Source organism: Xylaria bambusicola (assembly GCF_022495145.1).
Source record: "Xylaria bambusicola strain CBS 139988 unplaced genomic scaffold F5B22scaffold_72, whole genome shotgun sequence".
In the NCBI taxonomy this organism is placed as follows: domain Eukaryota; kingdom Fungi; phylum Ascomycota; class Sordariomycetes; order Xylariales; family Xylariaceae; genus Xylaria; species Xylaria bambusicola.
Genome location: NW_025953625.1, coordinates 75,614 through 102,338, shown reverse-complemented (window position 1 = coordinate 102,338; position 26,725 = coordinate 75,614). Strand labels below are relative to the sequence as shown.

Sequence of the window (26,725 nt, the reverse complement as noted above, 5' to 3'; positions counted from 1 at the left end):
GGCCCACATAAGTCTGATGTCTCAAGCGCACAAACTCACCACCACGCAAGGACTGCAAGGACGTACATACAGCAAACGGTTGGTCAAGTGTCCGGCCGCCAATAGGAGGCATGCAGCCTTACCGCTCTGGACCTCTTTCAACGTGGGTGCAAGCAGGCTAGACACCACGGCGGTGCATAATTGGTCTACAGCTGCCTGGCATCCTTTGAGATGCCATATGAATCAGTCGCCGCTGATGGGCAAGGGCTGCCTCCGTTCTGTTTCGTCATCGTAGCCTTCTCTGGAATACAAAAGACAGAGTCGTCCCTCCTTTTTTTCCATCTCAAGTTTGTATGTGTGACAGTTGGTCTCAGGACTCGCCTGAACTTACCTACCTCGTATCCCCATATTCGATATACTGCTTTCATCGAGACAGGTGCAGCTGTGTTTGACTGACCATATCCCTTGTTTCTCTCTACAATTCTTCTCTTCGACAGGAGAAACTTCATCTCTGTCCTCTACCTCGTCTCTCTCGGTCCCACCTAATGGCAGACCCTTCATTATCGTCCTGCCCATCCTATGGGGCCGGACCTACACAAAATGCAGCCTTTCCTGGGTCACCTCCCCCGCAACTGGCCCTTCTGGACATGTTCTTCCCAGGGTTCTCTATGTTTGCAGGCGCTTTTCAAAGATACTTCTATGTTGACTTGAATCTCTACATCCCACTTCTGCTCTTCCTTGGCATGCTCATGGTGTGCTGGAACTATGCCAGCGGTTATCTTTGGGACCAGGTAGAGACCTATTTCATGTCCGTCGTCGACATCAGGACGGACGATGAGATTTACAACATATTGATGGCTTGGGTGGCTACGCAACGATTCTCCCAAGGTGCTCGTAAATTCGTCGTGAACACTAGCTTGTCTTCGCGGAGCTGGTACCTCTGGCGATGGAACGATGACGACGACGACGACGAGTTTGGATATGGAGAAGGCTTATCGGGTGACAAGAAGAAAAAGAAGGCACTATCATATACGCCCAGCTTTGGGAGTCACTACTTCTGGTACCGTGGCCGCTTACTTCTGTTTCGTCGTTCTGCCAATCGGGAACAGAACTCTTTCATGCTTGTGAGTGAGCGCGAAGAGATATCAATCTCATGCTTTGGTCGCAACCCATGGATCCTGAAAGAACTCCTGCTGGAGGCTCGCGAGAAATACATCTTGAAAGACGAACACAAGACACAAATTTACCGCGGGACGACTAAAGCCATGTCAAGCGAACCGAGCTGGCAGCGATGCATGTCGAGAGCGTCTCGACCTTTTTCGACAGTCATTCTTAATGAGCAGAAGAAGAAGGAGCTCGTCGACGATGTCACTGATTACCTTAACCCCATGACTCAACGTTGGTACGCTAATAGAGGCATCCCTTATCGACGTGGTTATCTCTTGCATGGACCTCCGGGAACTGGCAAGAGTTCCCTGAGCTTGGCTTTGGCCGGTTTCTTCAAACTGAGGATATACATTGTTAGCCTGAGTTCAGTCAACGCCACTGAGGAGAACCTCGGTAATCTATTCGCAGAGCTTCCTCGCCGATGCGTTGTTCTGCTTGAAGATATCGACAGTGCTGGGCTAACACACACGCGAGAGGACAACAAAAACCCGCCACCAAAAGAAGAGGAAATGGAACCTGGCCAGGTCACACGTGGAAATGGCAACACCAATGATAATAACAATACTCCCTCATTCCGACTATCCTTGTCGGGTTTACTCAACATCTTGGATGGCGTTGCGTCGCAAGAGGGCCGTATTCTGATCATGACAACCAACCACCCTGAAAAGCTAGACAAGGCATTAATCCGTCCCGGGCGTGTCGATATGATCATTGGATTTGGTTTGGCGGATGAATACATGGTCATCAACATATTCCGGAACATCTTCGCTTATCTGGAAGGCGATGATGGTCCCGAAGTAGAGAAGTATATAAAGCTTACCCCCGAGGAGCGCGAGGTAGTCATGGAGAAGCGAAAGAAAGAGCGATTAGCACACGACGCCAAGATGGAAGAACTAGCCAAAACCTTCGCCTCCAAAATCCCAGCACATGAGTTCAGCCCCGCCGAGCTGCAGGGCCATCTGATGAAAAACAAGCACAACCCGCAGAACGCGATCGACACGGCTGAGGAGTTCATAGAGAAGACGCGGGCAGAGCATAAGGAAAAGGAGCGAAAGGCGGCGGAGGAGAAGAGGAAAGCCGAAGAGAAGAAGAAAGAAGACGAACAGAAGAAAGTGGAGGAGGAAAAGAAGAAGGCCGAGGAAGAAGAGAAGAAAATGGTTGAAGAGGAGATTAAGAAGAAGGTTGAGGAGGAAATCGAGAAGAAGTTCGGGAGTGAAATCAGAGAGAAGGTCAAGGCTGAGATGGAGAAGAAGAAGGCTGAAGAGGAGGCTAAAAAACTAGAGGAGGAGAAGAATAAGGAAAAGGATAAAGAAAAAGAAAAAGAGGCCACCAAGTCGAATAACGAGTCGTCGTCTGACACCAAACCAGACGCATCTTCAGATCCCGCCACCAAGAGCGCAACAACAGCCGACGAGAAAGCAGCTCCAGTAGCCCCCGCCGTTGATCGAATAATCGTCAAAGAGGAGAAGAAGTCCGATGACGACGACGGGTCGCGACAAGATTCAGGCTACGGTACCCCCTTGAGCGAAACCCACGAGGCTGTCGTAGCGTAATCCGCTGTAAAGCAACAAAAACAACACACTAATAATAATCAGCATGATTTCAAAAAAAACAAAACCAAAAAGGATTTGCGAGCACATCGGGGCTCATATTGGAGCTCATCTGACGGGGACGATCCCTTATTCCGTCACCGTACGCTGAGAAAATGGCGTTCGACAAAGATGATGATAATGACGACAGCGATGATATTCATGATGAGGGGTATGGGCAGCACGATCTACGTGTTTCTTTTCTTCCACTGCATGGAGATGGAGTTTTTTCTGCGGCTGGATTTGGGTTCTCATCTCCTTCTTGATGTCTTTTCACTGTATCTTTCCTCGAAATTGAAGAAAATAGAAGAAAAATGAGAGAGCTAGAAAAGTACTACATATTATTACTACGTCTAGGATCGTCCCGAAAATGTGATGTGCTTAAATCGACACAAAATCTATCTCGCTCTAAAATGTTTTTTTTTTTTTGAATGGTCACTTCAACGAGACGAGGAAAGCATGCATATATACAGAGGCTCTTTCTATATCTCACGAGCGCGACCTTGGTTTATGAGCGGTTGGCACGAGATGTCTAGATGTATTAACTAGCTTCTAGCTCTCCGGCTGCCATCGCGAGGATGACAAAGAAGATTGTTCTGCGCATAGAGAGAGAGAGAGAGATTACCCATCTACTTGTCCACACACACCACTAGAATCTCAATATGATGCATCGTTCTCTTCATGGTCCTCGTTGCTATCACAGCCCCCCTAATATTAAAATACCATTCCTAGCTATCGCCACCACACTCAGTACACCTTGACGCCCACTGTCGCTATTTTCGCTGTCACTGCTATGATTTTCAGCAATGTCCAATGTGCCGTCACTCTACTACTAGTATAGTGGCCTTGTACATGTTCGTCCAATCACTTAGGATGCACCCTCATAATACGTGATATTCTGTTTATTTTAGCAGGTTAGGCGGGCCGCTAGACATCACCAGACGGAGGTAATAGATTCTAGCCAAACCAATGGCTCAGGTATTCTATGGGAATACCGGGGAAGCTCAATTGCCAATCAGGCCTGCCTACAAAGTGTATTTATTGTGTATCAGCCTGAAGCGAAATTTCTGTCCACGGTGACGAAGTTCTGGTATATCAATGTAAAGTATAACAAAGTCCTGGTAAGTAAGTGCCTACCTACCTCCTGCTAGTACGCGAGAGGTGGATGAACCAAATCATACAAGCGCACTTCCAAGTACTTCTACATGAACAATCCAGATTTCGCCAGTCCCCTATTTCATTTCATTACCCCAGTGACGGTACCAGGGAAGCGTAGTTTGTTGAATTTATTGGAACTTGTCTATTGAAGCGGTTGGGGACGGTAGGTAGGTACTATGTAGTAACACCGAAAGGGGAAATACGAAAACGAATAAGAATTTGTGTGTGTGTAGCGTACACGCTACCTACCTAGGTACGCCGCTTGTTGCCGGATCGAGTCCGTTTGTCGCGGGACCATTATCTCCGATATGCTACCTGTCGTATTTAGCACGCAGAGTTCTGTACGCAGGTCGGGATTATTTGATGTCTGCAGTCCTGTAAGTAGGTGATTTGTTCATCTCACCGTCGCGTCGGGTAGGATAAGTTAAATTAGCTTCAGGATGGAAACCATTCCTTGGTAATCGGTACCTACAAATAGATAATTAACTGCTCCGGTGTAGACGTTGAGGCAATGTACAAGAGCTTGACTTGAGCGAGATTCGGCGACTGAACCAGCTACCGGTATCGATAATGTCTGCTTAGTACATGAGGTCCCCTCCGATCTTGATTACCTAATTAAAGGCTGGAGATCGGAGTTACTTGTCTAGGAACCGGGATGCTTCACTTCCAGATGCGGCATTTCCCGGGACACGGCGAGACCTTGTGAGACAGGCGCAAGCTGGCGTCAGCGAGTACTTACATACTATCGACAGAACATAGAGCTAAGAAGATTTGGCTGATATTGGGAACTGTATAGTCGTGATTTAGTTGACTGTTATTTCTCATGCGAGGAAGTGTGAATACTACTTGATACCGTTGGCCAAGTGTAGATAGATAGGACTAAGTCATGTATGTTTTCTATCACGTAGCATTACGTAGTATAGGTAGGTAATACATAACTACTACTTATTCGATTAGACACAACTACCTAGGCGTGTATGTTGTTGTGGCGGACTTGTTTGATAAGAGATTTGAAGCTGAAGTGAGATCGTCACCTAGAAACAAACGGGCGTCGTTGACGATGTTGCTTACTCACTCGGCGTTCCGACTAACCTTGGGGCGTCTTCGATTTGCGCTACACACGACACAGGTCGGCGCTGTATGCGGGGAGAGAAGCACGGCAATCGGTGGCGATGTTCTCATATAATTCCGGGGCCGAAGGAAGCGGTAACCTGGAGTTGCGACTTGCACTAAAGCTGCCGGCGGATTTCTATCTTTGGACGTCCGAATTTGTGGACGGGAGTAGCCGAACACACAGACTGACCGTCAGAGCGTCTGATCTCTGATTGTAGGATTCCATCATGATACGCTAGACCAGGACCTAGAACAAGACAGCTACTGCACCCGTTCAGCGCGGACGAATCTGCGGTGCGGGAGAATCAAAAGTACGTACGTACAGTAAGGCAGTGCTGTATGTACAGAGAAGGGCCCGTTCCTCGCTCTCACATGCCGGCATCTACACTACCTACCTACCCCAAGTGACCTACTGTACCTATGCCGCTCATATCATAGTCGAGGGCAGGGTTTGTATGCGAGTGAGATATGTGGCTTAGGGGCGCATGCCATCAACATCATTATAGCGCAGCGTTCGATGCTTATCAAATAGTTGCGCCGAACGGCATGTTCCTGCATTGGGAACGAAGCGAAACGAGGAAATGATGCAAGTCCCTGTGCATGCACTTGATTCGTTCTCGAGGCAGATCTAGATCATGTGCTTGGGGGTTTCGAGCCTGCACCTCAGGTTGAGATTTCTGGCAACTGCTTCCCATAGCCCGACAATGCTACTCGAATAAGGAATAAGGATCCGCATCTACCCCGTAGGTGTGTGAGTATTATTACCTTGAGCAACTTCTGCTCTCGTCTACATAACAGGATTTTGATAGGACCGTAGTGGTGCTATGCACATACATGGGGTGTATGTATCGAAGGAGATATGCGGATAGTACCGCATTATATTCATCCTAGTTCTTGCTCTCGTTATCTTGTCGACGGCGGCATGCAGGACTTTCCTCTCCATGGTGATACCGTAGTGACATGCGGATGCACTGCGCGTATCCGTGTCAATACTGTTTATGCGTGTACCGCGCACTGCATATATAGGGCAAGAATGGAGGCGGATAGACAGGCCACCACAGTAAGGTAGACTCGGATGACAAATTGTGATACTGTATTGCTCGTGTACACTACCTACACTACGCCGTCTCACCACGCAGTGTACAGTAGTCGTGTGCCTTGGATGAGGTACTTATAGATAGCCTGGTATAGGGTAGGTATGCGGCCGGCAAGCCGAGTACGACAGCGGCCCCGGGCATCTGATACCGTAAGAAACGAATAGCCGGCTGGATCTGGGCTGGGGGGGGGATTGGGGGGAAACCTACCGATAGACGAAACTTGAATATGGTAGAGCTGTTCGAAGACATGCTGGGATTGTGGGCGAAAAGATCAACCCCTACCCAAAACCCATGGTGGGGTACATAGGCCGATGGCAGCCCACACTACGCTACATACTATTACCTAGGTAAGGTGTGTAGATAGGTAGGTATTCCTAGGTATCACAGATAAGAGATATCATTGCCCTGCACCTTGTTCCATCTACAATCATCACGATGCGTAGAAGAAGATGGAAAAAGATGAGCTAGAGTACATATGTTCGATGCTACAGTAATGACACTACTGCTTCCAGGGACCTGGAAACCCTGCCGGTGGTTATCTGACAGATATAATTTATCACTTACCCAGTCTAGCACCTTACTACACCACCGAAACTCGAATTAGTGGCGTCATGTAGTGAGAAGGCCCCCTCCCCCCATGGATCACGTAAGTGCGTACTCGGGTTAGAGGTAGTATCTACCTACCTACCTACTGTACATGGAGATTAGGCAGGTATTTATTAATAGTAAGTAAGTACTTGTCCTAAGAAGTCTCCAGTGTAGACATGTGTGCACGAGCGAAAGGATAGAGAAGCGGAAAACGAAAACGACAACAACAACAACAAAATAGGACCATAATCCAGACCTTTCCATCTCATGCTAAGAGATGGAATATCGGAGTGATTAGAGGAGGGGTCGAGGTTGCATCTGGCGAAAATGAGGGGCATTTACGGTAGGTACACACGCATGCTGTAGGTAAGTAGGTACTATGTAGTCTGTAAGTAGTCGAAGTAGTGTAGGTACACCAGGTAGGTAACCAGTAGATACCGATGGGGTACTTGACTTCGCGCAGACGCCGCTATGTCAAGATAGGTATCGTCAGATATCTGCTCTACCACTTCAAAGCCTCTAGTCTGCTCTAGAGACATTAGCGGGGACTGTAGTGGGGCCGACTTGGGAGGGGCCGATGCTAGGAAAATACCTGAAAGGGAGCTTTTTGGAGGGGAATCTTGGGAATCTTGGAGGGGCAGCGAGACTAAGCAGCGCTCTAGCGGTGTTTCTATTATTATTGTACCGGTATGTGGGTTTTTGATTTTCTTCAATACATGTACGAAGGTACCTAAGTCCTACTTATACATAGGTAGTAGCTTTGGGAGGCGAGGGAGGGGACACATGGCGGCGGCCATCTTGAATCCTAAATGCTTTGGGTAGACGCCGGGCCTGTGAAACATCCCCGCTATGTAAGTAGGTAGGTATCTACACTTACTTCGACTGCTATTTTGATTGTCAATACATGTAGAATATTTAGAGAATCGAAACCATAAAGTAGACTAACACGTACTGTATGGTGCTAGCTACGTTACCTACAGACTTAAGTACCGGTTGCATCAACGAGTCTTTGCCGCTCGACGTGTAGGTACTTTTTCGACGTTTCTTACTACAGAGGGCCTGGATATTGACAAGCTCACGATCTTGTACCTCAGCAAGCAAGCAAATGATATTGATCTCGACATGTAATATTGAAACTAATACTACCTACACCTAGACGGATGTTTTAAGTTATTTGTAGACATATCATCATCCTCTCCGTATACTATAGGTATATGTATTTGGTAAGAAGGAGAGCGGCGTGGATCGAGATACAGACTAGGTAGGTAAGTACATTTGTAAGTACATAGGTACTAAGTATAGGTAACAGAGGTACGGGCCCCACCAAAACAGGCCGTCGGCTGTTGTCTCACCTCAATATGCAGGTTAGACTTGAGTCTTCGTTATCTTCATGTCTTGCCCTCAAATGTAGCCACTATCCCGAGACTGTTTTACATTTCCCATCTCGAAGATGCCTTGATTTGTCGGACTGTTCCCGGAGGGTTTCAATTCGTGGTAACGAAAAGGAAGGAAGATCAGCCAGGGCCGACAATTGAGAGGATCACAGAAAAGTCACCATTGCACACCGGCTAAGCTACACTACTATGTAGAAAGTCGAAAATGAATTTCTGACAACTCAAACCCAGCCTGATCTCCACCGAGGCCCTGCATGCCGCCCAACCATCATTCCTTAGACTTTATTAGTGTAGGTACATACTTACACATGGACAGGCATATGCCACCCTGCATTCTCCTACTACTCAGGTAATCAATCATACTAAGGATGTACTACGTGTAGTGTGTGTACGTAGGGTAGGGTACCGGCACTGAGTAGACCTAGCTGGGTACCCCGATCCCACGTTCCTGAGCCGCCCCCCTGTTGCCCGTTGGCCGAGGATTGTTGATTTGCAATTTGGCGGTGAAACTACTTCAAAAGGACCCTTCCTCGCCGTTGCTACGACCCGCTGTCTGCTCGAGTCTCTCTCCTGTTTCTTCCTCGTCTCCCGCTGTCCCTACACACATCCCAAGTCGCCCCTCCTACCTTCCCTAGAACCCGCAATCTGTTGAACGGCACGCCTCCGCCACATAGGCTTTTGGACACAATGGCTGCTCGCCCCCAGAACATTGGCATCAAGGCCATTGAGCTCTACTTTCCCAGCCAGGTGCGTACATATGGCAGCCGTCATCGGCGAACCAAGACGACCCCACAACCCTCGACTCTCACAGAGGAGAGACACCGGAACGAGGGGGCAATGGCGGTGGAAGAAACGGAGAAAATAAGATACAGGCCAGAGAGAACCCTCGCTAACAACATCTCCTATTGTAGTATGTTGAACAATCTGAGCTCGAGAAGCATGACGGTGTCAGCACCGGCAAGTACACAATTGGTCTTGGTCAGACTAAGATGACCTTCTGCGATGACCGGGAAGGTAAGCTCAACCACTCTACGCCAACGCACAAAGAGGTCCTCGAGCAGGACGAGGCTTTCACAGCGGCTAACGCCACATAATTACTGCAGACATCTACTCATTTGCCCTTACCGCCACCTCAAAGCTCCTTAAGAACTACAACATCGACGCCAACTCGATTGGTCGTGTCGAAGTCGGTACCGAGACCATCCTCGACAAGTCCAAGTCCGTCAAGACTGTCCTGATGCAGCTGTTTGGCGACAACACCAACCTAGAAGGTGTCGACACCATCAATGCCTGCTACGGTGGTACTAACGCTGTTTTCAACACCCTGAACTGGATTGAGTCTTCAGCCTGGGATGGACGTGACGCTATTGTCGTTGCTGGTGACATTGCCCTCTATGCTAAGGGTAATGCCCGCCCCACTGGTGGTGCTGGCTGCGTTGCCATGCTCATTGGCCCCAACGCCCCCATTGCTTTCGAGCCTGGTCTACGAGGCACTTACATGTCTCACGTATACGATTTCTACAAGCCCGATCTCACAAGCGAGTACCCCTACGTGGATGGTCACTACTCGGTCAACTGCTACACCGAGGCTCTCGATGCCGCCTACCGCGACTACTGCAAGCGTGAGACCAAGTTGCAAAACGGCCACACCAACGGAGAGCTAGCCGATGGCAAAACTCCCTTGGACCGCTTCGACTACATGGCCTTCCACTCCCCTACCTGCAAGGTCGTCCAGAAGTCGTATGCTCGCCTGCTATACCACGACTACCTCGCCAACCCGGACCACCCCGCCTTTGCTGAGGTTCCTGGCGATATTCGGGACATGGACTACCAGAAGTCTCTCTCAGACAAGGTTGTAGAAAAGAGTTTCATGAACCTGACCAAGAAGCGCTATGCTGAGCGTCTCTCACCTGCTATCCAGGTGGCTACTAACTGCGGTAACATGTACTGCGGTAGCGTCTGGAGTGGTCTAGCCAGCTTAATCTCCCACGTTGACAGTGCAACTCTAGAGGGCAAGCGAATTGCGCTTTTCAGCTATGGTTCTGGTCTCGCTTCCAGTTTCATGTCGCTACGCATCAACGGCAGCACTGAGAAAATATCCAAAACCCTAGATATCCCCAACAGGCTAGCTGCTCGTCGGGCTGTACCCCCCACAACCTACGAGGCTGTAAGTTCATCCGACTACTTCCCTTTGGATGAGAGAGAAACTAATCGAGCCTTAGTTCTGCGAGCTGCGCCACAACGCTCACCTGCAGAAGAACTTCGAGCCCAAGGGTGACGTGTCCACACTAGTCTCTGGTACATACTACCTGGAGAAGGTTGACGACATGTTCAAGCGATACTACGCGATTAAGGAATAAATTTACGACTAATGAGGGACGATCTTACTGGGATTTTCCATAGACCAGCATCACATCATTGGGGCGGCTAACAGCTAGAAGAGCATGTAACTCTTCAGGTCTTTAGATGGTGCACATTTCATAAGCGCAGCGAATTCCATTATAAAGGAGGGTTGCATATATATACCATGGTAGCAGAAGGCGCACGAGTTGCCGTCATAACAGGGTCAATAGAGAAGGGATTTAGGAAGAAAGTCGAACTGGCGACTTGTATATACCATCAACAGCTCGGGTCATAGGGCTGAACGGAAGGGATAATAAACAATAGATTCTTGAACAAACAGGATTACCCGATTATTGACCTCTTGGTGACATGTGCATTGCTTACATAAGACGAGAGGGCAGTAAGCAAATGCAAGATTGAGGGCAATGTTATCTCTGACTGATCTTGGCAATAACATGCTGCCGGCATCTCTCCGGCACCGTCCTCATAATCATGATGTGGTCGTTCACTTACCTAGGTAATAAACATAGAACTTGAACTTTTTCACAGATAAGTTTAAATATTAACAAAGACTTAATTTTCTAGTTAATTTAGACATGCTATATAAGTTGTGCGTTTAGGTATTGTGTGGTGTGTTAATTCATGCTGAACAGACATCATGATGAGTGAGCATAACTACAGTACGTGACCTACCGGTACCTATCCCACTGCTATAGGAAAGAGTATCCCTGGTGTCTAGTTTTAGAACTCCGGCGGTGTCGGATTTGATGTATTCTTTGTTGATGTATGTAGTTTGCGGATCTTCTGTCCGGCCTTGAATCTGTGTATTTCGGGGTTCGGGTCTCGGGACTACACATTGTCACTAGGAAGTCGTGTGTACCACTTGTCCATCTGGTAGCTTTTCTGCGTGTTCTTGTTCTTTGCTTCTTTCAGGTTCGGTCGGGGAGTTGATATGTATCCCCGTTATAGGAGCTCTGGCTGGCAAGGACTTAGCTTGGCTGATGCTAGGTTGTTGTGTGTGTGAGTTGTTAGCTAGGTGATTGGGTAGGTAGCCGTTGTTTTCCGCTCTTTTAGTCACTTGGTTGGATTTTCACTGCTTGATGTAGTATGTTTGAGGGGTCGGACACTTTCACTTATTCTGTTCACAGGCATATGCGGATTGCTTTGAGGACAGTACTTTCAATACACATAAAGCTATGAAATGCATTTAAAGCAAAAGGGTCATGCACATCTATACATAAGGACAGGTTGTATGATATGTGAATGGAAATTTCAATATTGTATCTTGCAACGGTCTTGGGACCGTTACCATCTTGCTCAACAATGAAGAACGAAAATGTTTGTGTATGTTTCCTGTAAGTGATGATACTCTATCTTAGAGCGTAATGATCAAGGCTTTCTGGCAGAGGGAGAAAGCAAAGATCACTGTGACTCAGTTTACCAGATTTTTCTGTCTCCTCGTCTACTAAGCAGATGTTTATGAACCATGCTCAAACATAAATGACCTATATATGTACAAAACATGCTGATTTACCATGCGGAGCATCCATTTAATGCTGCAGGTCATCCATCTATCCTCTAGTTCCCTTCATTGAAACCCGCTCTGGCTATTAAGCCAGTCTTCAACAACACTCATCAAGCAGACTTCCCTCTGCATTCTACATCATTAAGCCGTCTTCTCCTTCTCACTACCAGACCGCCATCTCCATGTAGTGTGGCGATGAAGCATGTAATCCTTGCTCTGGATACCCTTCCAGATCCCGTATAAACCACCCACGGGCCACAGGCCCTTGATAAATGGCTTCCAGCCTTTGTCCGCCGTATCCTCTCTGACCTTTACCTTGTCGTAGACGCTCGGCAGGCTAGTGGCGCGGTACTTTTCTCGCAGCGCCTCGTAGGCGGGGCGCCCACCAAAGGCGTCCCAGAACTCGGGCTCGCTGTAATACGTGTGGGCGTATAGCCACTTCATGCCACCGAGCTCGTTGACCTTGTCCTCGAGGGCGCGGTTCACGCGTACGAAGTCCTCCTTATTCTTCGGTCCCCAGCCCCATACGCCGATGTTCAGCATTTCGGTAGTGTCGGGGGACGATGATTGACGCACATGCGGATGGAAACTAGGGCCTTTGGGTGTCTTAAGGGGACAGAGCCACAGTGGCCAAATGCCCAGAGACTTTGTTGTGTACTTGATGAACTCTTCAGCAGTATCATACGGGATGCCAAGATCCTGGACGAAAAACCGAGCGCTCTCCCCACTGGCGTGGAGCGCACGATAAAGCATCCGCGTGTGGAGGAAATCGTCGAGGAACCATCGGAAAAAGCGCGTGAATGGCACGGGCCAGAAGTAGTCGAAAGCCGCCTCGCCTACCCAGAAGCCACCACGATCATACCTAAATAAATACTCTGCGAGCGGGATGTATTCTGTAATGGTGCCTTGTGGTGATGACGAACTGGACTGAGAAGTAGGCGATGCGGAGGAGGTGAGCCCCTTGGTGATATTTCGCACGTGCATGTAGTACCACGGGTCCCAGGCATGGCTGAAAGTGCGCACCTTCTCACCAGCCGGGAGTTCATCCGTCATCTCACCGGTAACGATGACACCGTGACCCTCCGAGAATAGCATACCGTCAACATAGTCGTTCCTTGGGTTCCGGCATTCTTCCTTGACGACGCGGATGGCCTCGGCAGCGGTGGTCGTCCGGCGATATGTTGTCCGCACGAAGCGTTTCGCCTCAATGAGCTGGAGTTCGAGAAGTGTCGTGACGCCGAGGGTACCAACGGCGCCCGCAGCCCCGTCGAAGAGATCAGCGTACTTCTCTGGGTCCTCTCCTGGCCCAAGCTTAGTATTGGCCAAGTCTCCAGTTCCGCCGTTGCGCAGCCTATTTCTCCCTGGCTTCGCGACCACGATCTCACCGTCGGGAAGGATCATCTCGACGGCGTTGACGGTCTGGTCGAAGTACCCATGTTTGAATGAGCTGCTCTCCCCCGCTGTGCCGGCAAACCCGCCGCCGGCCGTAATTCCTGGAAATTCCATGACTACAGGCGGCACGAGACCGTGTTTGAGTGTGCTTTCCACGAGCCTATCCATGGGCACGTTAGGCTCCACGAGAGCCACATGCCGCGTCGTGTCGACCTCTAGGACATTCTTTAAGGCGCTGATGTCCACGAATCGAGCCTGTGATTTCAGGTGCGTCGGCCTCGTCGAATTTGTGCTGCCGTGCATGATCCGGAACGGGACCGACTTGTCAAAGTACCCCCGCACCGTTGTGGCGATGAGCCGCACAGCTTGGCGATGGCGCTCCATTTTCGCCGGGTTGGACGGATTATACACACCGAGAGCTGGAAAGTGAGGCTCTATCTGATGACGGAAGTGAAAATTAGTGAGGCATCTAAAGCTGTCCAATTGGCGGTGCTCATTGGCTGACACTCAAAATACAGGGTATTCGGGGGTTGGCTTGCCCCACTTCCCGTCTTGTCAGATTACTGGAACAAGTGAATCAAGGGTCAAATGAAAGCTTGCATAACCTCATGTTGGGGAAATGAACCTTGTTGGGAGAGTTGATAGACACCAGGGTCACATACCGATTCAACAGAGAGGAGGGAAAAGGAAAAAAAAAGAAAAAAGAAAAGAAATCTTATCTGGAGTATTTGTAATCTTGGTGTTGTTTAGATATAAGTACACACACCTAGACGAGGCCGTATTCAACCCAATACTAATTGCACAGAGACCTATAAACTGCAAACTCTGTAGCAGCTGAAGCTGGCCAAACCACGATATTAAGTAAAGGAGGCCCCTTACCTTGGCCACTTAGCTAATGGAATGGGCTTCCCAGGAAGTCGTTCTCATCGGACCACTTGGTAAGTCAAATAACAAAAATAATAGCACCGGTGAGGGACCTGCTACGTGTTATTGACATTAATCGATGTTGTACGGAGCACTTGTAACAAAAACAGCTGTTGGTAGTAATTTGAGTTAGAAATAATCTATTTCGCTTGTTTAGATGCAGGTAGGCAAGTATGTATTCTAACGTCTAGAAGAGCCAACCCCGAGTACCCAACCCCGTATGCTAAGAAAATGCTAGAAATACCTATACACAAAAAACATAAGAAAATCGCAGTGTCTCATGCAGTGTAAGTGGCCCCATAACCTAGCCGGACAAAAACCACCCGTGAATCATCGCGGTTGGCGCAAGCCACCCCCGATATCTGTAATACGTCATTCATCATAACTTCGGACCGGCGAGAATAGGCGACAAAGGCGCCTCCCGCCCAACCTTGCCATACGCCATTGCAAAGACCTCCTTCTCTCCGTACGGCGTCAGCTTCTCGACGTCGCCCTCGCTCTCCTCGAGCGTCTTCGCCTTGATGTACGTGTAGCTCGAGACGATGCGTTCGGGCTCCTTGCGCGTGGCGGTGATGAAGCGCGCCACGCCGCGCACGCAGCGCTCCGTCTCGGCGAGCTTGGGTAGTACGAGGGCGAAGACGTGAGGCATGGCCTCGAACTCGTCGAGCGCGACGCGCACGCCGTCGCGCCGCAGCTTGGCCGCGAAGTACCGGTCCTCGTCTGCCAGGCACTCCCACCCGAAGCACATCCAGACCGGCGGTGTGCCAGCCCAGCTGGCGTTGAGCTGTAGGGACACGAGGGGGTGTAGACGCAGCGCGTCGTCCACGTAGAGGTGCTTGCGGGGCGGTGTCGCGGGCCAGATGGCATCCGAAGGGGGTGGCGATGCCTCCCATCGGTCCGGAGGCGGGAGGTAGTCCCATTTGGCGTTCGCCGACCACGATGGGAAACTCTGCACCATGTCTATCCATGGTGAAAATAGAGCGAGGCCCGCCGGCATAGGCACGTCGCGTTTCATGCCGAACCATGGTATTTTGATTTTCAGCCGGCGTAACTGAAGCAATGCCTGCGTTAGAGCCAGAGTGAGGTTCCCTCCCGCACTATTTCGGTTTCATGCGTCAGCTGTACTATGTCTAGTGCGCATATATATATATATGTAAATATCAAGGGGTATCATCTACTGCTCATTACTCCGAGTGGATTGCATTACCTGTCGCCGCCGAACACGATATCCCTAGGAGACACGGCCTCATGCATCGACCCGGGAGGCGGATATAAAAGCGTGAAATACGAAACGAGCGCATCTAGCAGCGCCGCCGGGAACGGATGTTGAGGCGCTAATCTATAGCGAACGGAGTATACGCGGCCCCCGGTGGCCTTGGCCAGCCGCTTCGCGAGCACACGGTGCGTCGACGGGTCGCAGAGGAAGTAGGCGCCGCCGTGGAAGTACAGCACCGTGGTCGCGTTCTTGCACTCCTTCATCAGCGCGTCGTACTTTTGCTCCTCGGGGATGTCAGGGAGCGGCTCGTCGTGCGCCGCGCCAGCCCTGTACCCCGTCCACTCGGCCTCGACGCGCGCGATCTCGGGGACCTTGAAGCCGGCCTCTTGCGCCTCCAAGTCGCTCAGCGACTTGATCACGGCCATGAGGGCCTCGCGGATGCCTCGCTCGGGCGGCACCTCGGAGACGGCGTTGCTGATCCACACCTTGCCCTTGACCCCGGGATCCAGAATCGACATGGCTTGTGTGGCGCCGATGGCGCGCGGCTTGCCACCCGAGACTGCGGACCGCAACACCGTCAGCGTCATGTTTGTCTCCAGGTCCAAGTACCTCGCTACCTCGGACACTCCCAGGACATGCATGACGAGAGTGCGGAGGAGGAACGGGATTTTGGGCAGCAGAGCCCATAAGAACTTGGCCCTGTTCTTCCGCATCTGGGCGGCCGCCTTCTCCTTTTCCGCTTTATCCGCTGCCATGGCCGACACGTTGAATTCGTAGTTTGTGGGAGTTGGAGGAGTGATCGGTCGGTGGTCGATCTGGGGACGAGCGCCTCGGCTAGATTGCTGCTGCATGATCTGCATTCCTAATTAGGAAGTTTCAGTAGTCTTGGGGGAATAGCACGCTTTCTTCTCTTTTAGCTTCAACACCAAGCAATTCATCGCCGTGGGGTTCTTTTTTTTATCTCCGACTTTAGCATCACCTAGCCGCCAGTTGATGTTCTGTTACTAGTGTTCGTTGGGTTTGAGTAACAGGTGATTAAGTAGCAGTGTTTTCCAATCGCCCGTAAAAACGTCAGCGCTGATGAATATAACAGAAATCGCTTGATGTCATTACTCATATATATATATATATATACTCGCCTTCGACTGCAAACGCATCGCTGACTCTTTGGCCAGACCCATGATCTAGATCTACTGGCCATGAACCCGCCAATGCGAAAGGCAGACGCGCAATGCGATTTTCTACTGGATGAATTGACGACCTATACCGTTCAATCCGGATTCCGATGACGAGACGGCGGAAGGCGTGTCCCTACCGCTCAGCCCTACGGTGCCATCCACGTGTATCAATTGCATCGGCTGACGGACTGAGACCACGATATCCAACACTTCAAATCTCAGCGCCTGACTCCCGTTCATTCTGAACCGATGGAAAAGCCGAAGCTTCGGGGTCTGCATTCCCCGAAGCTAAGTGAGATCTGCTATCTGTTTACACCATGTCCACGGTGTAGACATAGCCACGCAGCATCAACTCGCAACTTGATATCCCGCGTGACTTCTTTCGATTATGGATGCCCGACCACCTATACACGCGATAACAGCACAACTCTATGTGAGACGTAGCAGCTCGGAACAACAAGCCCGCTTATCTGTTGCCCCGTGGGAAGACGAGAAAGAGTTCAAATACTTGTCCTCGTACCTCTAATAGTTAATCTCACGTACCTTCCCACTCGCCAGCGTGCAATTTGAGCACATAAGATGGCCGTATCGCAGGACATAGTATAGAGTAAATGCTCGTATGCCAATATCAGTAGCCAGCGGCTCAAATCGCATTTAGATCACAGTTCATCACAACACTCAGCTACGTCATCTTTGTCACGTATTCACAGAGATGAGAAGCATTGATGCCTGCAACTCAGCAGTCGCAATGACGAATGCTTTCCATTGAATAACCATGCATTTCCGAGTACCTATATATGATACATTCCTCGCTAGAATAACCTGCTATTTCCCTTAACCCTCGCATTTTTCTTATCCGCTTCGTTTGTTCAAAAGGATACCGAATGCTAGTGATATCCTCGCTATTATCTTATACATAATTGTGTTGTCACCATCAATTATGGGGCGTTGAACAGGATAATGTTTCCAATAAGAAAGGATGTTTCTCATGCCTATTAAGCCCCCGTTTTGGCTTTAGCCATTCCTTTGACGAGCTGCTACTCTTCGGTTGAAGTTCTGAATTTGTTAGTGCCAATCACCTACTCCGGATTCGACACCTTGCCCGTGGGCACTCTAGAGTTGTCACTACAACGATTTCTAGGAGCTGCTTCCGGCTGCTGAAGAGCTGCCACCGGCGTTCGTAGATGTCTTGGCGCTATTAGCGGCCATCTGCCACGCTGGGATCGACGCCTTAGTAGCCGGTGCACCGGTGCCAAATGGGCTGGATCGTCCATTAAGCGAGGATATGTAGTCCTGCTTGCTTGGCGTTGCTGACGACGCATTGGTGTTATTAACGTCCTGGGCACTGCTGGCATCATCCGAGCTCTCCTTTTCTTTGCTTTCCGCGGACGGGGTAGTCGCTGGGCTCACGGAGGGTGCCGCGCCGTTTGTAGACCGAAGGTACGAGTTCGCTCCACCATTATATGTCGTGCCTGACCCGGGAAGGGGAGAAGAGGCAGAAGCAGCCCCCGAATTCATGCGTTGTGAGATCAAAGACTTCAGGCTCTTTACTTCATTGCTGATTTCCTTGAGCCGGTTATCCGTAAGCTCCTTGTGCGCAGACAAGGAATTAGGAATGACAGATTTGATGTTCTTGATATCGTCACGCAGGCGCTCTGTTTCGTCTCCTTGTCTCCGGCTGGCAGACTTCGACTCTTGCACAAACGCCTCCAGATCTTCAAGGACCTTATCCAGCTTCTGCGTCCTTGCCGCCTCGGTCTCCTTTAGCGCTTCGGTATCTTTCGTCAGCTGCTCAAGTGTTGCGAACGCCTTTTCGAATTGTTCATCCACCGTTGTTTTGTCCTGATCTAGTTTCTCTGGCGTAGGTGGAGCTACAAGTGGGTAGAGGTATCGCTATCTTCATATTAGCATTTGTAGGCGCCCCAATGAGCAGGCGAATAAGCCAGTCCACACCTTTGAGATGAAGTACAAGCCGTAACCAACTCCTCCTACTACTGTAGCCATGATAAACCAGTCGCGCCAATCCCTCTTAGGGGGCTCTGGAGGCGGTGCTTGCCATCCATATGGTGGCTGCTGGGGATAATAGGGTTGTTGCTGAGCTACTGTGGAGACTGTCTGTGATGGCGTCGAGGTAGGGGGTGGTGAAGATCCTGCGCGTGCGAATGCCGCGTCAATCTCTTCTTGTGTGAGATTCTTGGAGCGTAGAAACGACAGCTTGTTCTCTATGGGCGAGGAGACGACATTCGGATCCTGTAGGACTGTACCCTAAGTTAGCCATCTGATCAATTTGGGACGATGTTCTCTGGCTGCGTCCATGGTTTGTAGCAATGCGAAAGACAGGTCATCGACATACACGAAACTGCAGAGGACACGATGTCCTCGCGAATAGCCATATTGTCAGCTGGGCTCACGAAGATAGCGTCATATCATATTATATGATGCTGTGATAGAACGAAATGAAGGCTGAGACGTCGCGTATTGATGGCAGAAAGTATGGGTAGAAAGGCGATGGCGATTCATTTGATGACGAACCCCAGTTGGTCTGGTCTGGGCATTGGCATCGGCCGGCTTGGGCCGAGGCTCGTCCCTGCCGGTTAGACTGCTAATGTCCCACAGCCTATCACGTGAGCGGATGGTACCTATCTCATTTTTACACATCCTGAGCAACCGCAACAACACATGGTTTCAGCAATAATATAATCACTCAGAAGCACGGGAATGAAAACATTGTCATCTATTGTGGCTGCCTTATCTATTATTCGCTAATAGAATCACTAGTGGTGTACACCGCGGTTTTTCTAGATGCCTAAGCATCTATCTACGTCTACTCTACATAGTAGTAACTAACTGCAACAGCCTGTCTTTTGATTCTAGTCCGTCTAAAGTCAAAGATGAGCTGCGAACTGCGATGGCTCCTCTGGAGCTAAAGTTGGCGCTCTGCGCTTTCAATAGGGTCTTTCCCCCTCCAGAATCAGTTCCCGGCACCAAGTATCTAGCCAGTAGCGCATGATCTTGCAACAATAAAGTCTAAGTAAGTATGCGAAGCAAAAAGGATGAGGGCTGTTATGTGATTTTTTTTTTTCTTCATCTCTTTCTGTGTTCAGCTCGGAAGTTCTCCATCACCAACTCATCAAGCCTTTGGCTCGATCGAAACCGCCACGCAGCTGACTATCAGGTTTCACCACTTTCCCCTGAAGGACGGTATACTTTACGATGTTCTCGCAGTCCTCGGGCCGGATGCGGGCAAGCCAGATGCACTGGCCAGCGCCCATATCGTCGTCTTCGTCTCCGCCATTTTCCTGTTTCGGCTTGCCCTCATTCGTCATGCCCTCGGCATCGTCGACGACGGGCGTCTCCGTCTTCTTCTGCACAGCCTTCTTGATCTGAATTTCCTCGTTTAGAGGTAATTTACCCCTTTGTACAGCATCCACACCAAAGGCGTCTGGGCGGCGATAGACCATCATGTTGGCCGAGTACTTGTGGCCTCCGACGTGGTTTATGAAGTAGATACCTACGCCACCAGGCCGCTCGTCGTCGAGGTCACGGAAGAGGCCCAGGGGTCGCAGATGCCGTTCTAGCTCTTTCCGAAGTATAGGCGCACTTTGTCCGCAGCGAGCGTCGCGCGTCTTATGGGAGCAGAGAAGGATGAGGGCGCGGTGTGGGGAGGGGCGGGCTAGTAATTGTTGTGCGTCGGGTAGGCTCGGAAGAGGGAGCGATCGCGGCAATGTGATGGGCGCAAGGGGTGACTTGGACGTCGGCGCATGGTTGATATACTCGGATATTAGGAGAGGGACAGCAGCAGGTGTGATGTTTTCGATGACAGTAAAGGCGGGCAGAAGTATAGCGGTTGTAGGCTCGGAGTAATCCGATGTGTGCGAGGGTGTAGGCATGTTCGAAGCGGAGAGCATGAGGCGCTGTTTAACATAATTATTCTTGTCAGCCAGTTGATCAATGGCGCCCTGCAAGTAATGGCAACATGAGGTTGGTGTATGGGGTCTGGACGTGGCTTTCCTCCCAAATGTTGGTATATAATGGGCTGGCCGGACTTATGGCCTGCAACACAAAATGACATACCCCGTTTGAAGGTTTCACAGCTGCGCCGAATGCTTCCATGACACTTCCTTTCTCATCTTCAACGTCGCGCACCCAGTCCGTCTTGCCAGTGGCAACAATAACATGTGTGCTCCAGCCCTTCACATGACCATACAACATATCACTCTCCTCAACCTTGAAGCCACGGGGATACGAGACATGGCAGCTCTCGCAGTCATGCGTGCAATCCTCGCCATCAATGGCGGGATCCGTGGATGAGAACAACTCGGCGACGTCAGCGACCGTGGGGGGTTCTTCTCCGGTAGCAAAGCGCCGTGCGCTGCCGAGCAAAGACTTGAATCCCAAAGCCATCTTCTGTTTTAGAGGCGGCTGTCGCTGCTGCTGTTGCAGAGCAGAGGGAGTCCCAGCCGTCATTGCAAAGAGTGGGCGACTTAATTCGCCCTAGACTCACTAGTATCCCCTTCTTACTGGACTGAGTAGATTGGTCTGCTGTCCCTGAGTTAGCCCGTTCTTTCTTATACCGCTATCTCGGCGCCACGCGCGGTAAGTGGGGGACTTCATTGCGCCGCTTACTCGGTCGAAGTTATGAGGCAGCACTAAGCCTCCTGTTTCCCTGGGCCCTATGTGTGTGGACGCAAGCAATGATTATTGACTGATTACAAATAACTAACGGAGGTTAGAGCAGAAGGTTAAAGCCGTTTGTGCTAATGGCCTACCCTGCAAGTCCGGCGAACGGGATTGCCTGAAGATGCTGTAATAAATGGCTGAACGCTCGGTCTCCGGTAACGATGTTGGCTGGTCGAGTATAGGTGCATCTATATTGGGAAAATGAACTACACGTAAGTACTGAAGAACCAGTTAGAGATTTATTTCGTGATTAGAAGCAAGAGAGCACTGTTCAAGCGAAATCCTTCGAGCCTATGAATGATAACAGAACATGTCCCATAATAGATAAATACCCTGCAAGGCAAGAGAGAAGAAGAGTCAGATTAGGCGGACGGATATCCAACCTACTGTTATTGCCGATGATGTAAGAAATAGTACCTAGGCGGCACCTCTCGGGGCTCTGCTCGGAAATGCACTGCAACCGTCGGACAAGCTCGGCCTAAAGGCGTAGGCACCGATGGTACGGAGAAACTCACTCGGGATCCGAGACAAGGATTATGTCAACTCGGAGTAAAGCTCTTTTTACTTTAGGGCACTGCATCAGACACCACAGAGGGCTGGGACCGAAATAATGCCCTAGGTATCTACCTAATTGATAGAGGTGACCTTTCAACTTTTGGGGCTTATCAGATGGTGGGCTTCTTAATACGTGGGTGGCATTTCCAAGAGAGCTTATCAGATCGACTCCAAAGAAATGATTGGACCATTCCCCGCCGGGGCATTCGCTTGTATCCGCTTTAATGTCCGTTCATCAAGTGTATGTACCTATGTATCTTTTTCATCGATGTCAGGTTTGAATTAGTTCCCTATTAATCATACCTCATCTACATGGTACATACATATGTAGACAGCTGAATAAAGCTTGGAATTGGAAAACATTATAGTGAATGGATTGTATAGTTTTCGGATTTCACGAGTATCACCAACTCCAAGCCCCTTTTGATCATACCCTCTTTCGCATTCCACCCTAAAATGGACGTGAATCCCACCCTCATGTATGACTTATAGATATATATCATACAGTGTTACTAAACCAACTAGCAGATCCATTGCTACAACAAATCAACAGAAAGGGTATGGCCGCATCCAACTAATAACGTGTTGCTAAGAGGAAAAGATGAAAAGACCGCCCAGTAAAACGTACAAGTATCAGCCTGTTTATATCCCACGAATACGTTCCAATAAGAAATAATCAGGCATCACTTTCAGATTCGTTTACCGAAAACCCGCTCTTTCTCCTCCTCAATTCGCTTCTCTCCTTCATTGCCGCTCGAATCTTGTTGTTCGCCTCCTGAAAACCTCCCCGAGAGTCTAAGGAAGTAAAACCAGACACGGGGAAACCTGCAAACCCGAACCCACCACCGGCGCTGCTACTCCTACTCCTTGACCGAGACGGTGGCCGTGTAGCAAACATACCAACCGACCCAATGTTACTGAATGATTCGTTCCGTGGGATCGCACGGCTCGAAAGCGTTGTGTCTCTGCGAACTAGACCAGGCGAGTCGGGTGGAGATGAGATAGCTGAGTCGTCGTCACGATGTATCGTGGGAACACCAATTTCTTCTTGTGTGCTAAGAAAGCCATCCTCTCGAAATGGATCGGACACAAGCCGTGTTTTCTCGAAATCATCGTACATATCGGGACCGAGATCATTAATCACCTTCGCAACCTGCTTCGACAATTCTATTCGTCGCTCGCGCAGTCTCTGAACGCTATAGCTTGAGGTTGGGCTGATACATAGTATCAATGGTCTGAGCGATTTCAAGATGTCCATGCCAACCTCTCCGATTCGAAAAGCGGCAAACGTGATAGCAGGGAAAATAATCCAAGCAATTATATACACAAGCCAGAAGGGAATAGAGTGGTGTAAGTAGCCCCACAGATTGTCTTGATAGGCCTTGACGGCGAGGGAGATGGAATAGAGATTATAGAGTGCTGGTGCGAAAGCCATCGCAACGAGAAGTTTCCAGGTAGCCATTACGTCTCGCCCCTGTATCTTGACAGAGGAGCCTGCGAGAGCTTCTTTGGCCTTTTGATGGCTGATATACTTCGTGGCGACGAAGACCGGGGCAAACAGCACGAGGCCAGGGACGACACCAATAGAGAGAACCAGGAGCTTGGAAATTCGGTAGAGTAACGTGAAGATGACTCTGGGCAGCGTCAGCTTAGCGTAAGCCAGTTGGTGGTCCTTAATGTTGAGGTAACGAAGTTGTTTGTTGTAGTCTCTAAGATTGGACATCAGATCGACGATGCGGGGGTCCTCTTTGTATTTGGAGAAACCTATAGCTAGCTTTCGATTCAACTCTACAACCATTGGTAAAGGCAATTTTCTGCCCGTATTGTAGAGGCGCCTCGCAGCCTGTATACACATCAAGGTGTCGTAGTCAGGCGATGACACGGTAACTGCGCTGAGTGACTGGTGCACCATATCCAGCGTCTGTGCAATGGCATCACGCCTCTGGTTATTCTTGTATTTCTCGACAATGTCATCGGGAATTTTAAAGGGGGGGCCGAACTCTACCACCGCCCGTGATCGAAACTTGTGGGCATGAAAGTAGTTCATTCCGACGGGTACAATTTGTAGACCACAGTTGGGGTCTTCGGCGAGTGTTCCCAGGGCCATGATGGCAACGCCAGCTTTCAAGGGTAGCAGTTCAGTTCTGTCGTGGCTGCCGCCTTCGGGAAAGATGCCAATACAGCCGCCCGATCTCAGACGACTGAAAACGGCTTTGTAGACATCTGTCTGATCTATGTGAGGTGCCAGTTTAAACTTGGTCCCCTCATAACCATCTTTAGGTCCTTTCAACTCCTGGTTACCAAAGTTGCCCTGACTGTCGATGTCTTCTCGGCCGGTCAGCTGGAACATAGGAAGCTTCCCTTTGAACGCTCGTTTTGTCCGTATTTCTTCGGGGCCAACGATCTTAGCTATGTCGACGGAGCTTCCAGACTGGCCCTTTACCGAGGGTAGGAATATCATACCGCCCACTTCGGCCTCCTTCTCGAAATCGGTGCCAATGCCGCGTATCAGAGTGGGGTCATTGATAGGGTCGGGCATGTATATGAGACCTTTCGCAGGTTTCGCCTTATCTTGGGCCCGGCCAACAGGAACAGAGCCAGTCTGGCGAGAACCCCAGCCGATGAAGCCATGTACGGATTTCTCAGCAATCAAGAGACCGACACGTCGATTCGCTTCTTGTTTAAGGGTCCGCTGGAGGACCAAGCCGTCGACAAATTGATTGGCATGAGGTGCTGCAACGAACAGAATAGGACCGCTCCTGGGCACACGCCAGGCGCCGCGGGGATGAACTTCGCGGAAGAAGAGGTCTACGAGAACGGAAAATGTATGGAGGAAAGCATCATACTTCCATGAAGTCATGGGATAGAGCTCCTTCTGCGGTTTTTCTTTTGGGGGGTTTGAGGGCGGCTCCCCATTCCCAACTTTGTGGTCCTCTGTCATGGTCGAGGGTTAATCTCGACGCTTGATCGAGGTCTGGGCAGGATGGGAATATGGCGGATCGTGGTATCGTAGAGGGTTGGGTTGTATGATGAGCAAATCAAAGCACGGAGATGGATTGATGGCGCGGGGTCTTTTGCGCTTGGAAGCAGGGCGTATTGTCAGGGAAAGCGCCTTGAGAATGTATGATGGCGAGAGGCTCTCAAACTATCAAAAGCGGGTAGCGAATCGCTACGGCGTGTTGTCAAGGGAGGGAGGAGATCTATGTTGGTCCAGCTGAGATGAGTAGCAGCTTCAATATTCCGCGGGGGTGGGAATCACGAGCGTCATAACTTTGGATGAGCAGCCAATGTCTCGTCTAGAAATTTCCTAAACCTCCCTCCCGGTACCTAAGGTAGCACTACCTAGCCGTACCTGTTATATACCTCCTGTAGTTGCGGTGGTCAGACCTAATCAAAACCTGCCTAGGCTGTTGGTTGCTGAGCCTAGGTACCGCCTAATGCCCTATAGCCAGTACCTAGGCGAGCTAGGCACGCCTAGGGTGGGCCACTACCACAAAGTGCGAAAATAAAAAATCAGGTTAAGTGCGGGGTAAAACTTATTTTCCAACTTTACTTAAGGGATTTAAAAGTTTTAAAAATATAAATAATTATTTAAATAACTACCTATTTTAAAAGTTATATAAATAATCTATAGCTTATATTAAGCATTATAATTATATAAGTTATAGCTTTTAGCTATATAGGTTTATATTGTAAGTCTGTATTGCAGTTTGTATTGCAGTCAGTACTGTAGGTCTGTATTGCAGTCTGTATTGTAGTCTGTATTGAAGGTCTGTATTGAAGGTCTGTATTGAAGGTCTGTATTGCAGTCAGTACTGTAAGTCTGTATTACAATCAGTACTATAGGTCTGTATTGAAGGTTAGTATTGTAGTCAGTACTATAGGTCTGTATTGAAGGTCTGTATTGAAGGTCTGTATTGAAGGTCTGTATTGAAGGTCAGTATTACAGTCAGTACTGTAGGTCTGTATTGAAGGTCAGTATTGCAGTCAGTACTATAGGTCTGTATTGAAGGTCTGTATTGCAGTCAGTACTATAGGTCTGTATTGAAGGTCTGTATTGCAGTCAGTACTATAGGTCTGTATTGAAGGTCAGTACTATAGGTCTGTATTGAAGGTCAGTATTGTAGTCAGTACTATAGGTCTGTATTGAAGGTCAGTACTGTAGGTCTGTATTGAAGGTCAGTATTACAGTCAGTACTGTAGGTCTGTATTGAAGGTCAGTATTGCAGTCTGTATTGAAGGTCAGTATTGCAGTCAGTACTGTAGGTCTGTATTGCAGTCTGTATTGAAGGTCAGTACTGTAAGTCTGTATTGAAGGTCAGTATTGCAGTCTGTATTGCAGTCTGTATTGAAGGTCAGTACTGTAGGTCTGTATTGAAGGTCAGTATTACAGTCAGTACTGTAGGTCTGTATTGAAGGTCTGTATTGAAGGTCAGTATTGCAGTCAGTACTATAGGTCTGTATTGAAGGTCTGTATTGAAGGTCTGTATTGCAGTCAGTACTATAGGTCTGTATTGAAGGTCTGTATTGAAGGTCAGTACTGTAGGTCTGTATTGAAGGTCAGTATTGCAGTCTGTATTGAAGGTCAGTATTGCAGTCTGTATTGAAGATCTGTTTACAGTCAGTACTAATTGCAATATAGACCTATAATACTGACCTTCAATACAGACCTTCAATACAGACTTACAGTACTGACCTTCAATACAGACTTACAGTACTGACCTTCAATACAGACTTACAGTACTGACCTTCAATACAGACTGCAATACAGACCTACAGTACTGACTGTAATACTGACCTTCAATACAGACCTACAGTACTGACCTT

At 49.3% G+C, this 26,725-nt stretch overlaps 7 protein-coding genes across 7 annotated transcripts; 2 read left to right on the top strand and 5 right to left on the bottom strand.

Moving 5' to 3' along the window:
* The first annotated feature begins 399 nt into the window (after positions 1 to 399).
* F5B22DRAFT_522105 (BCS1 N terminal-domain-containing protein) lies at positions 400 to 2,783 on the top strand. Its single transcript, XM_047972630.1, has one exon. The coding sequence runs from the start codon at positions 525 to 527 to the stop codon at positions 2,697 to 2,699; it is 2,175 nt and encodes a 724-aa protein (XP_047825739.1). The 5' UTR covers positions 400 to 524; the 3' UTR covers positions 2,700 to 2,783.
* Positions 2,784 to 8,518: 5,735 nt separating this feature from the next.
* On the top strand, positions 8,519 to 10,556 carry F5B22DRAFT_522063 (hydroxymethylglutaryl-coenzyme A synthase C terminal-domain-containing protein). The gene is made up of 4 exons (XM_047972629.1): positions 8,519 to 8,832; positions 8,997 to 9,099; positions 9,189 to 10,252; positions 10,308 to 10,556. Exons 1-4 carry the CDS (start codon positions 8,773 to 8,775, stop codon positions 10,443 to 10,445), a joined length of 1,365 nt encoding a protein of 454 aa, XP_047825738.1. The 5' UTR covers positions 8,519 to 8,772; the 3' UTR covers positions 10,446 to 10,556.
* Positions 10,557 to 11,607: 1,051 nt separating this feature from the next.
* Positions 11,608 to 13,840, bottom strand: F5B22DRAFT_627583 (uncharacterized protein). Its single transcript, XM_047976336.1, has one exon. The coding sequence runs from the start codon at positions 13,727 to 13,729 to the stop codon at positions 12,095 to 12,097; it is 1,635 nt and encodes a 544-aa protein (XP_047825737.1). The 5' UTR covers positions 13,730 to 13,840; the 3' UTR covers positions 11,608 to 12,094.
* Positions 13,841 to 14,648: 808 nt separating this feature from the next.
* On the bottom strand, positions 14,649 to 16,198 carry F5B22DRAFT_639873 (alpha/beta hydrolase fold-domain-containing protein; the record flags this gene model as incomplete). Its single annotated transcript, XM_047977779.1, has 2 exons — positions 14,649 to 15,366; positions 15,477 to 16,198. The coding sequence occupies 2 exons, from the start codon at positions 16,196 to 16,198 to the stop codon at positions 14,649 to 14,651; spliced, it is 1,440 nt and encodes a 479-aa protein (XP_047825736.1).
* Positions 16,199 to 17,371: 1,173 nt separating this feature from the next.
* F5B22DRAFT_521985 (peroxisomal membrane anchor protein conserved region-domain-containing protein) lies at positions 17,372 to 19,275 on the bottom strand. Its single transcript, XM_047972628.1, has 3 exons — positions 19,017 to 19,275; positions 18,617 to 18,921; positions 17,372 to 18,556 (listed from the first exon to the last, which is right to left on the bottom strand). Exons 1-3 carry the CDS (start codon positions 19,054 to 19,056, stop codon positions 17,801 to 17,803), a joined length of 1,101 nt encoding a protein of 366 aa, XP_047825735.1. The 5' UTR covers positions 19,057 to 19,275; the 3' UTR covers positions 17,372 to 17,800.
* Positions 19,276 to 19,321: 46 nt separating this feature from the next.
* Positions 19,322 to 21,753, bottom strand: F5B22DRAFT_627572 (Sucrase/ferredoxin-like-domain-containing protein). Its single transcript, XM_047976335.1, has 3 exons — positions 21,290 to 21,753; positions 20,738 to 21,205; positions 19,322 to 20,577 (listed from the first exon to the last, which is right to left on the bottom strand). Exons 2-3 carry the CDS (start codon positions 21,128 to 21,130, stop codon positions 19,783 to 19,785), a joined length of 1,188 nt encoding a protein of 395 aa, XP_047825734.1. The 5' UTR covers positions 21,131 to 21,205; positions 21,290 to 21,753; the 3' UTR covers positions 19,322 to 19,782.
* Positions 21,754 to 22,168: 415 nt separating this feature from the next.
* F5B22DRAFT_627565 (acyltransferase) lies at positions 22,169 to 25,285 on the bottom strand. The gene has a single exon (XM_047976334.1). It carries the CDS (start codon positions 24,837 to 24,839, stop codon positions 22,575 to 22,577), a length of 2,265 nt encoding a protein of 754 aa, XP_047825733.1. The 5' UTR covers positions 24,840 to 25,285; the 3' UTR covers positions 22,169 to 22,574.
* Positions 25,286 to 26,725: the final 1,440 nt, after the last annotated feature.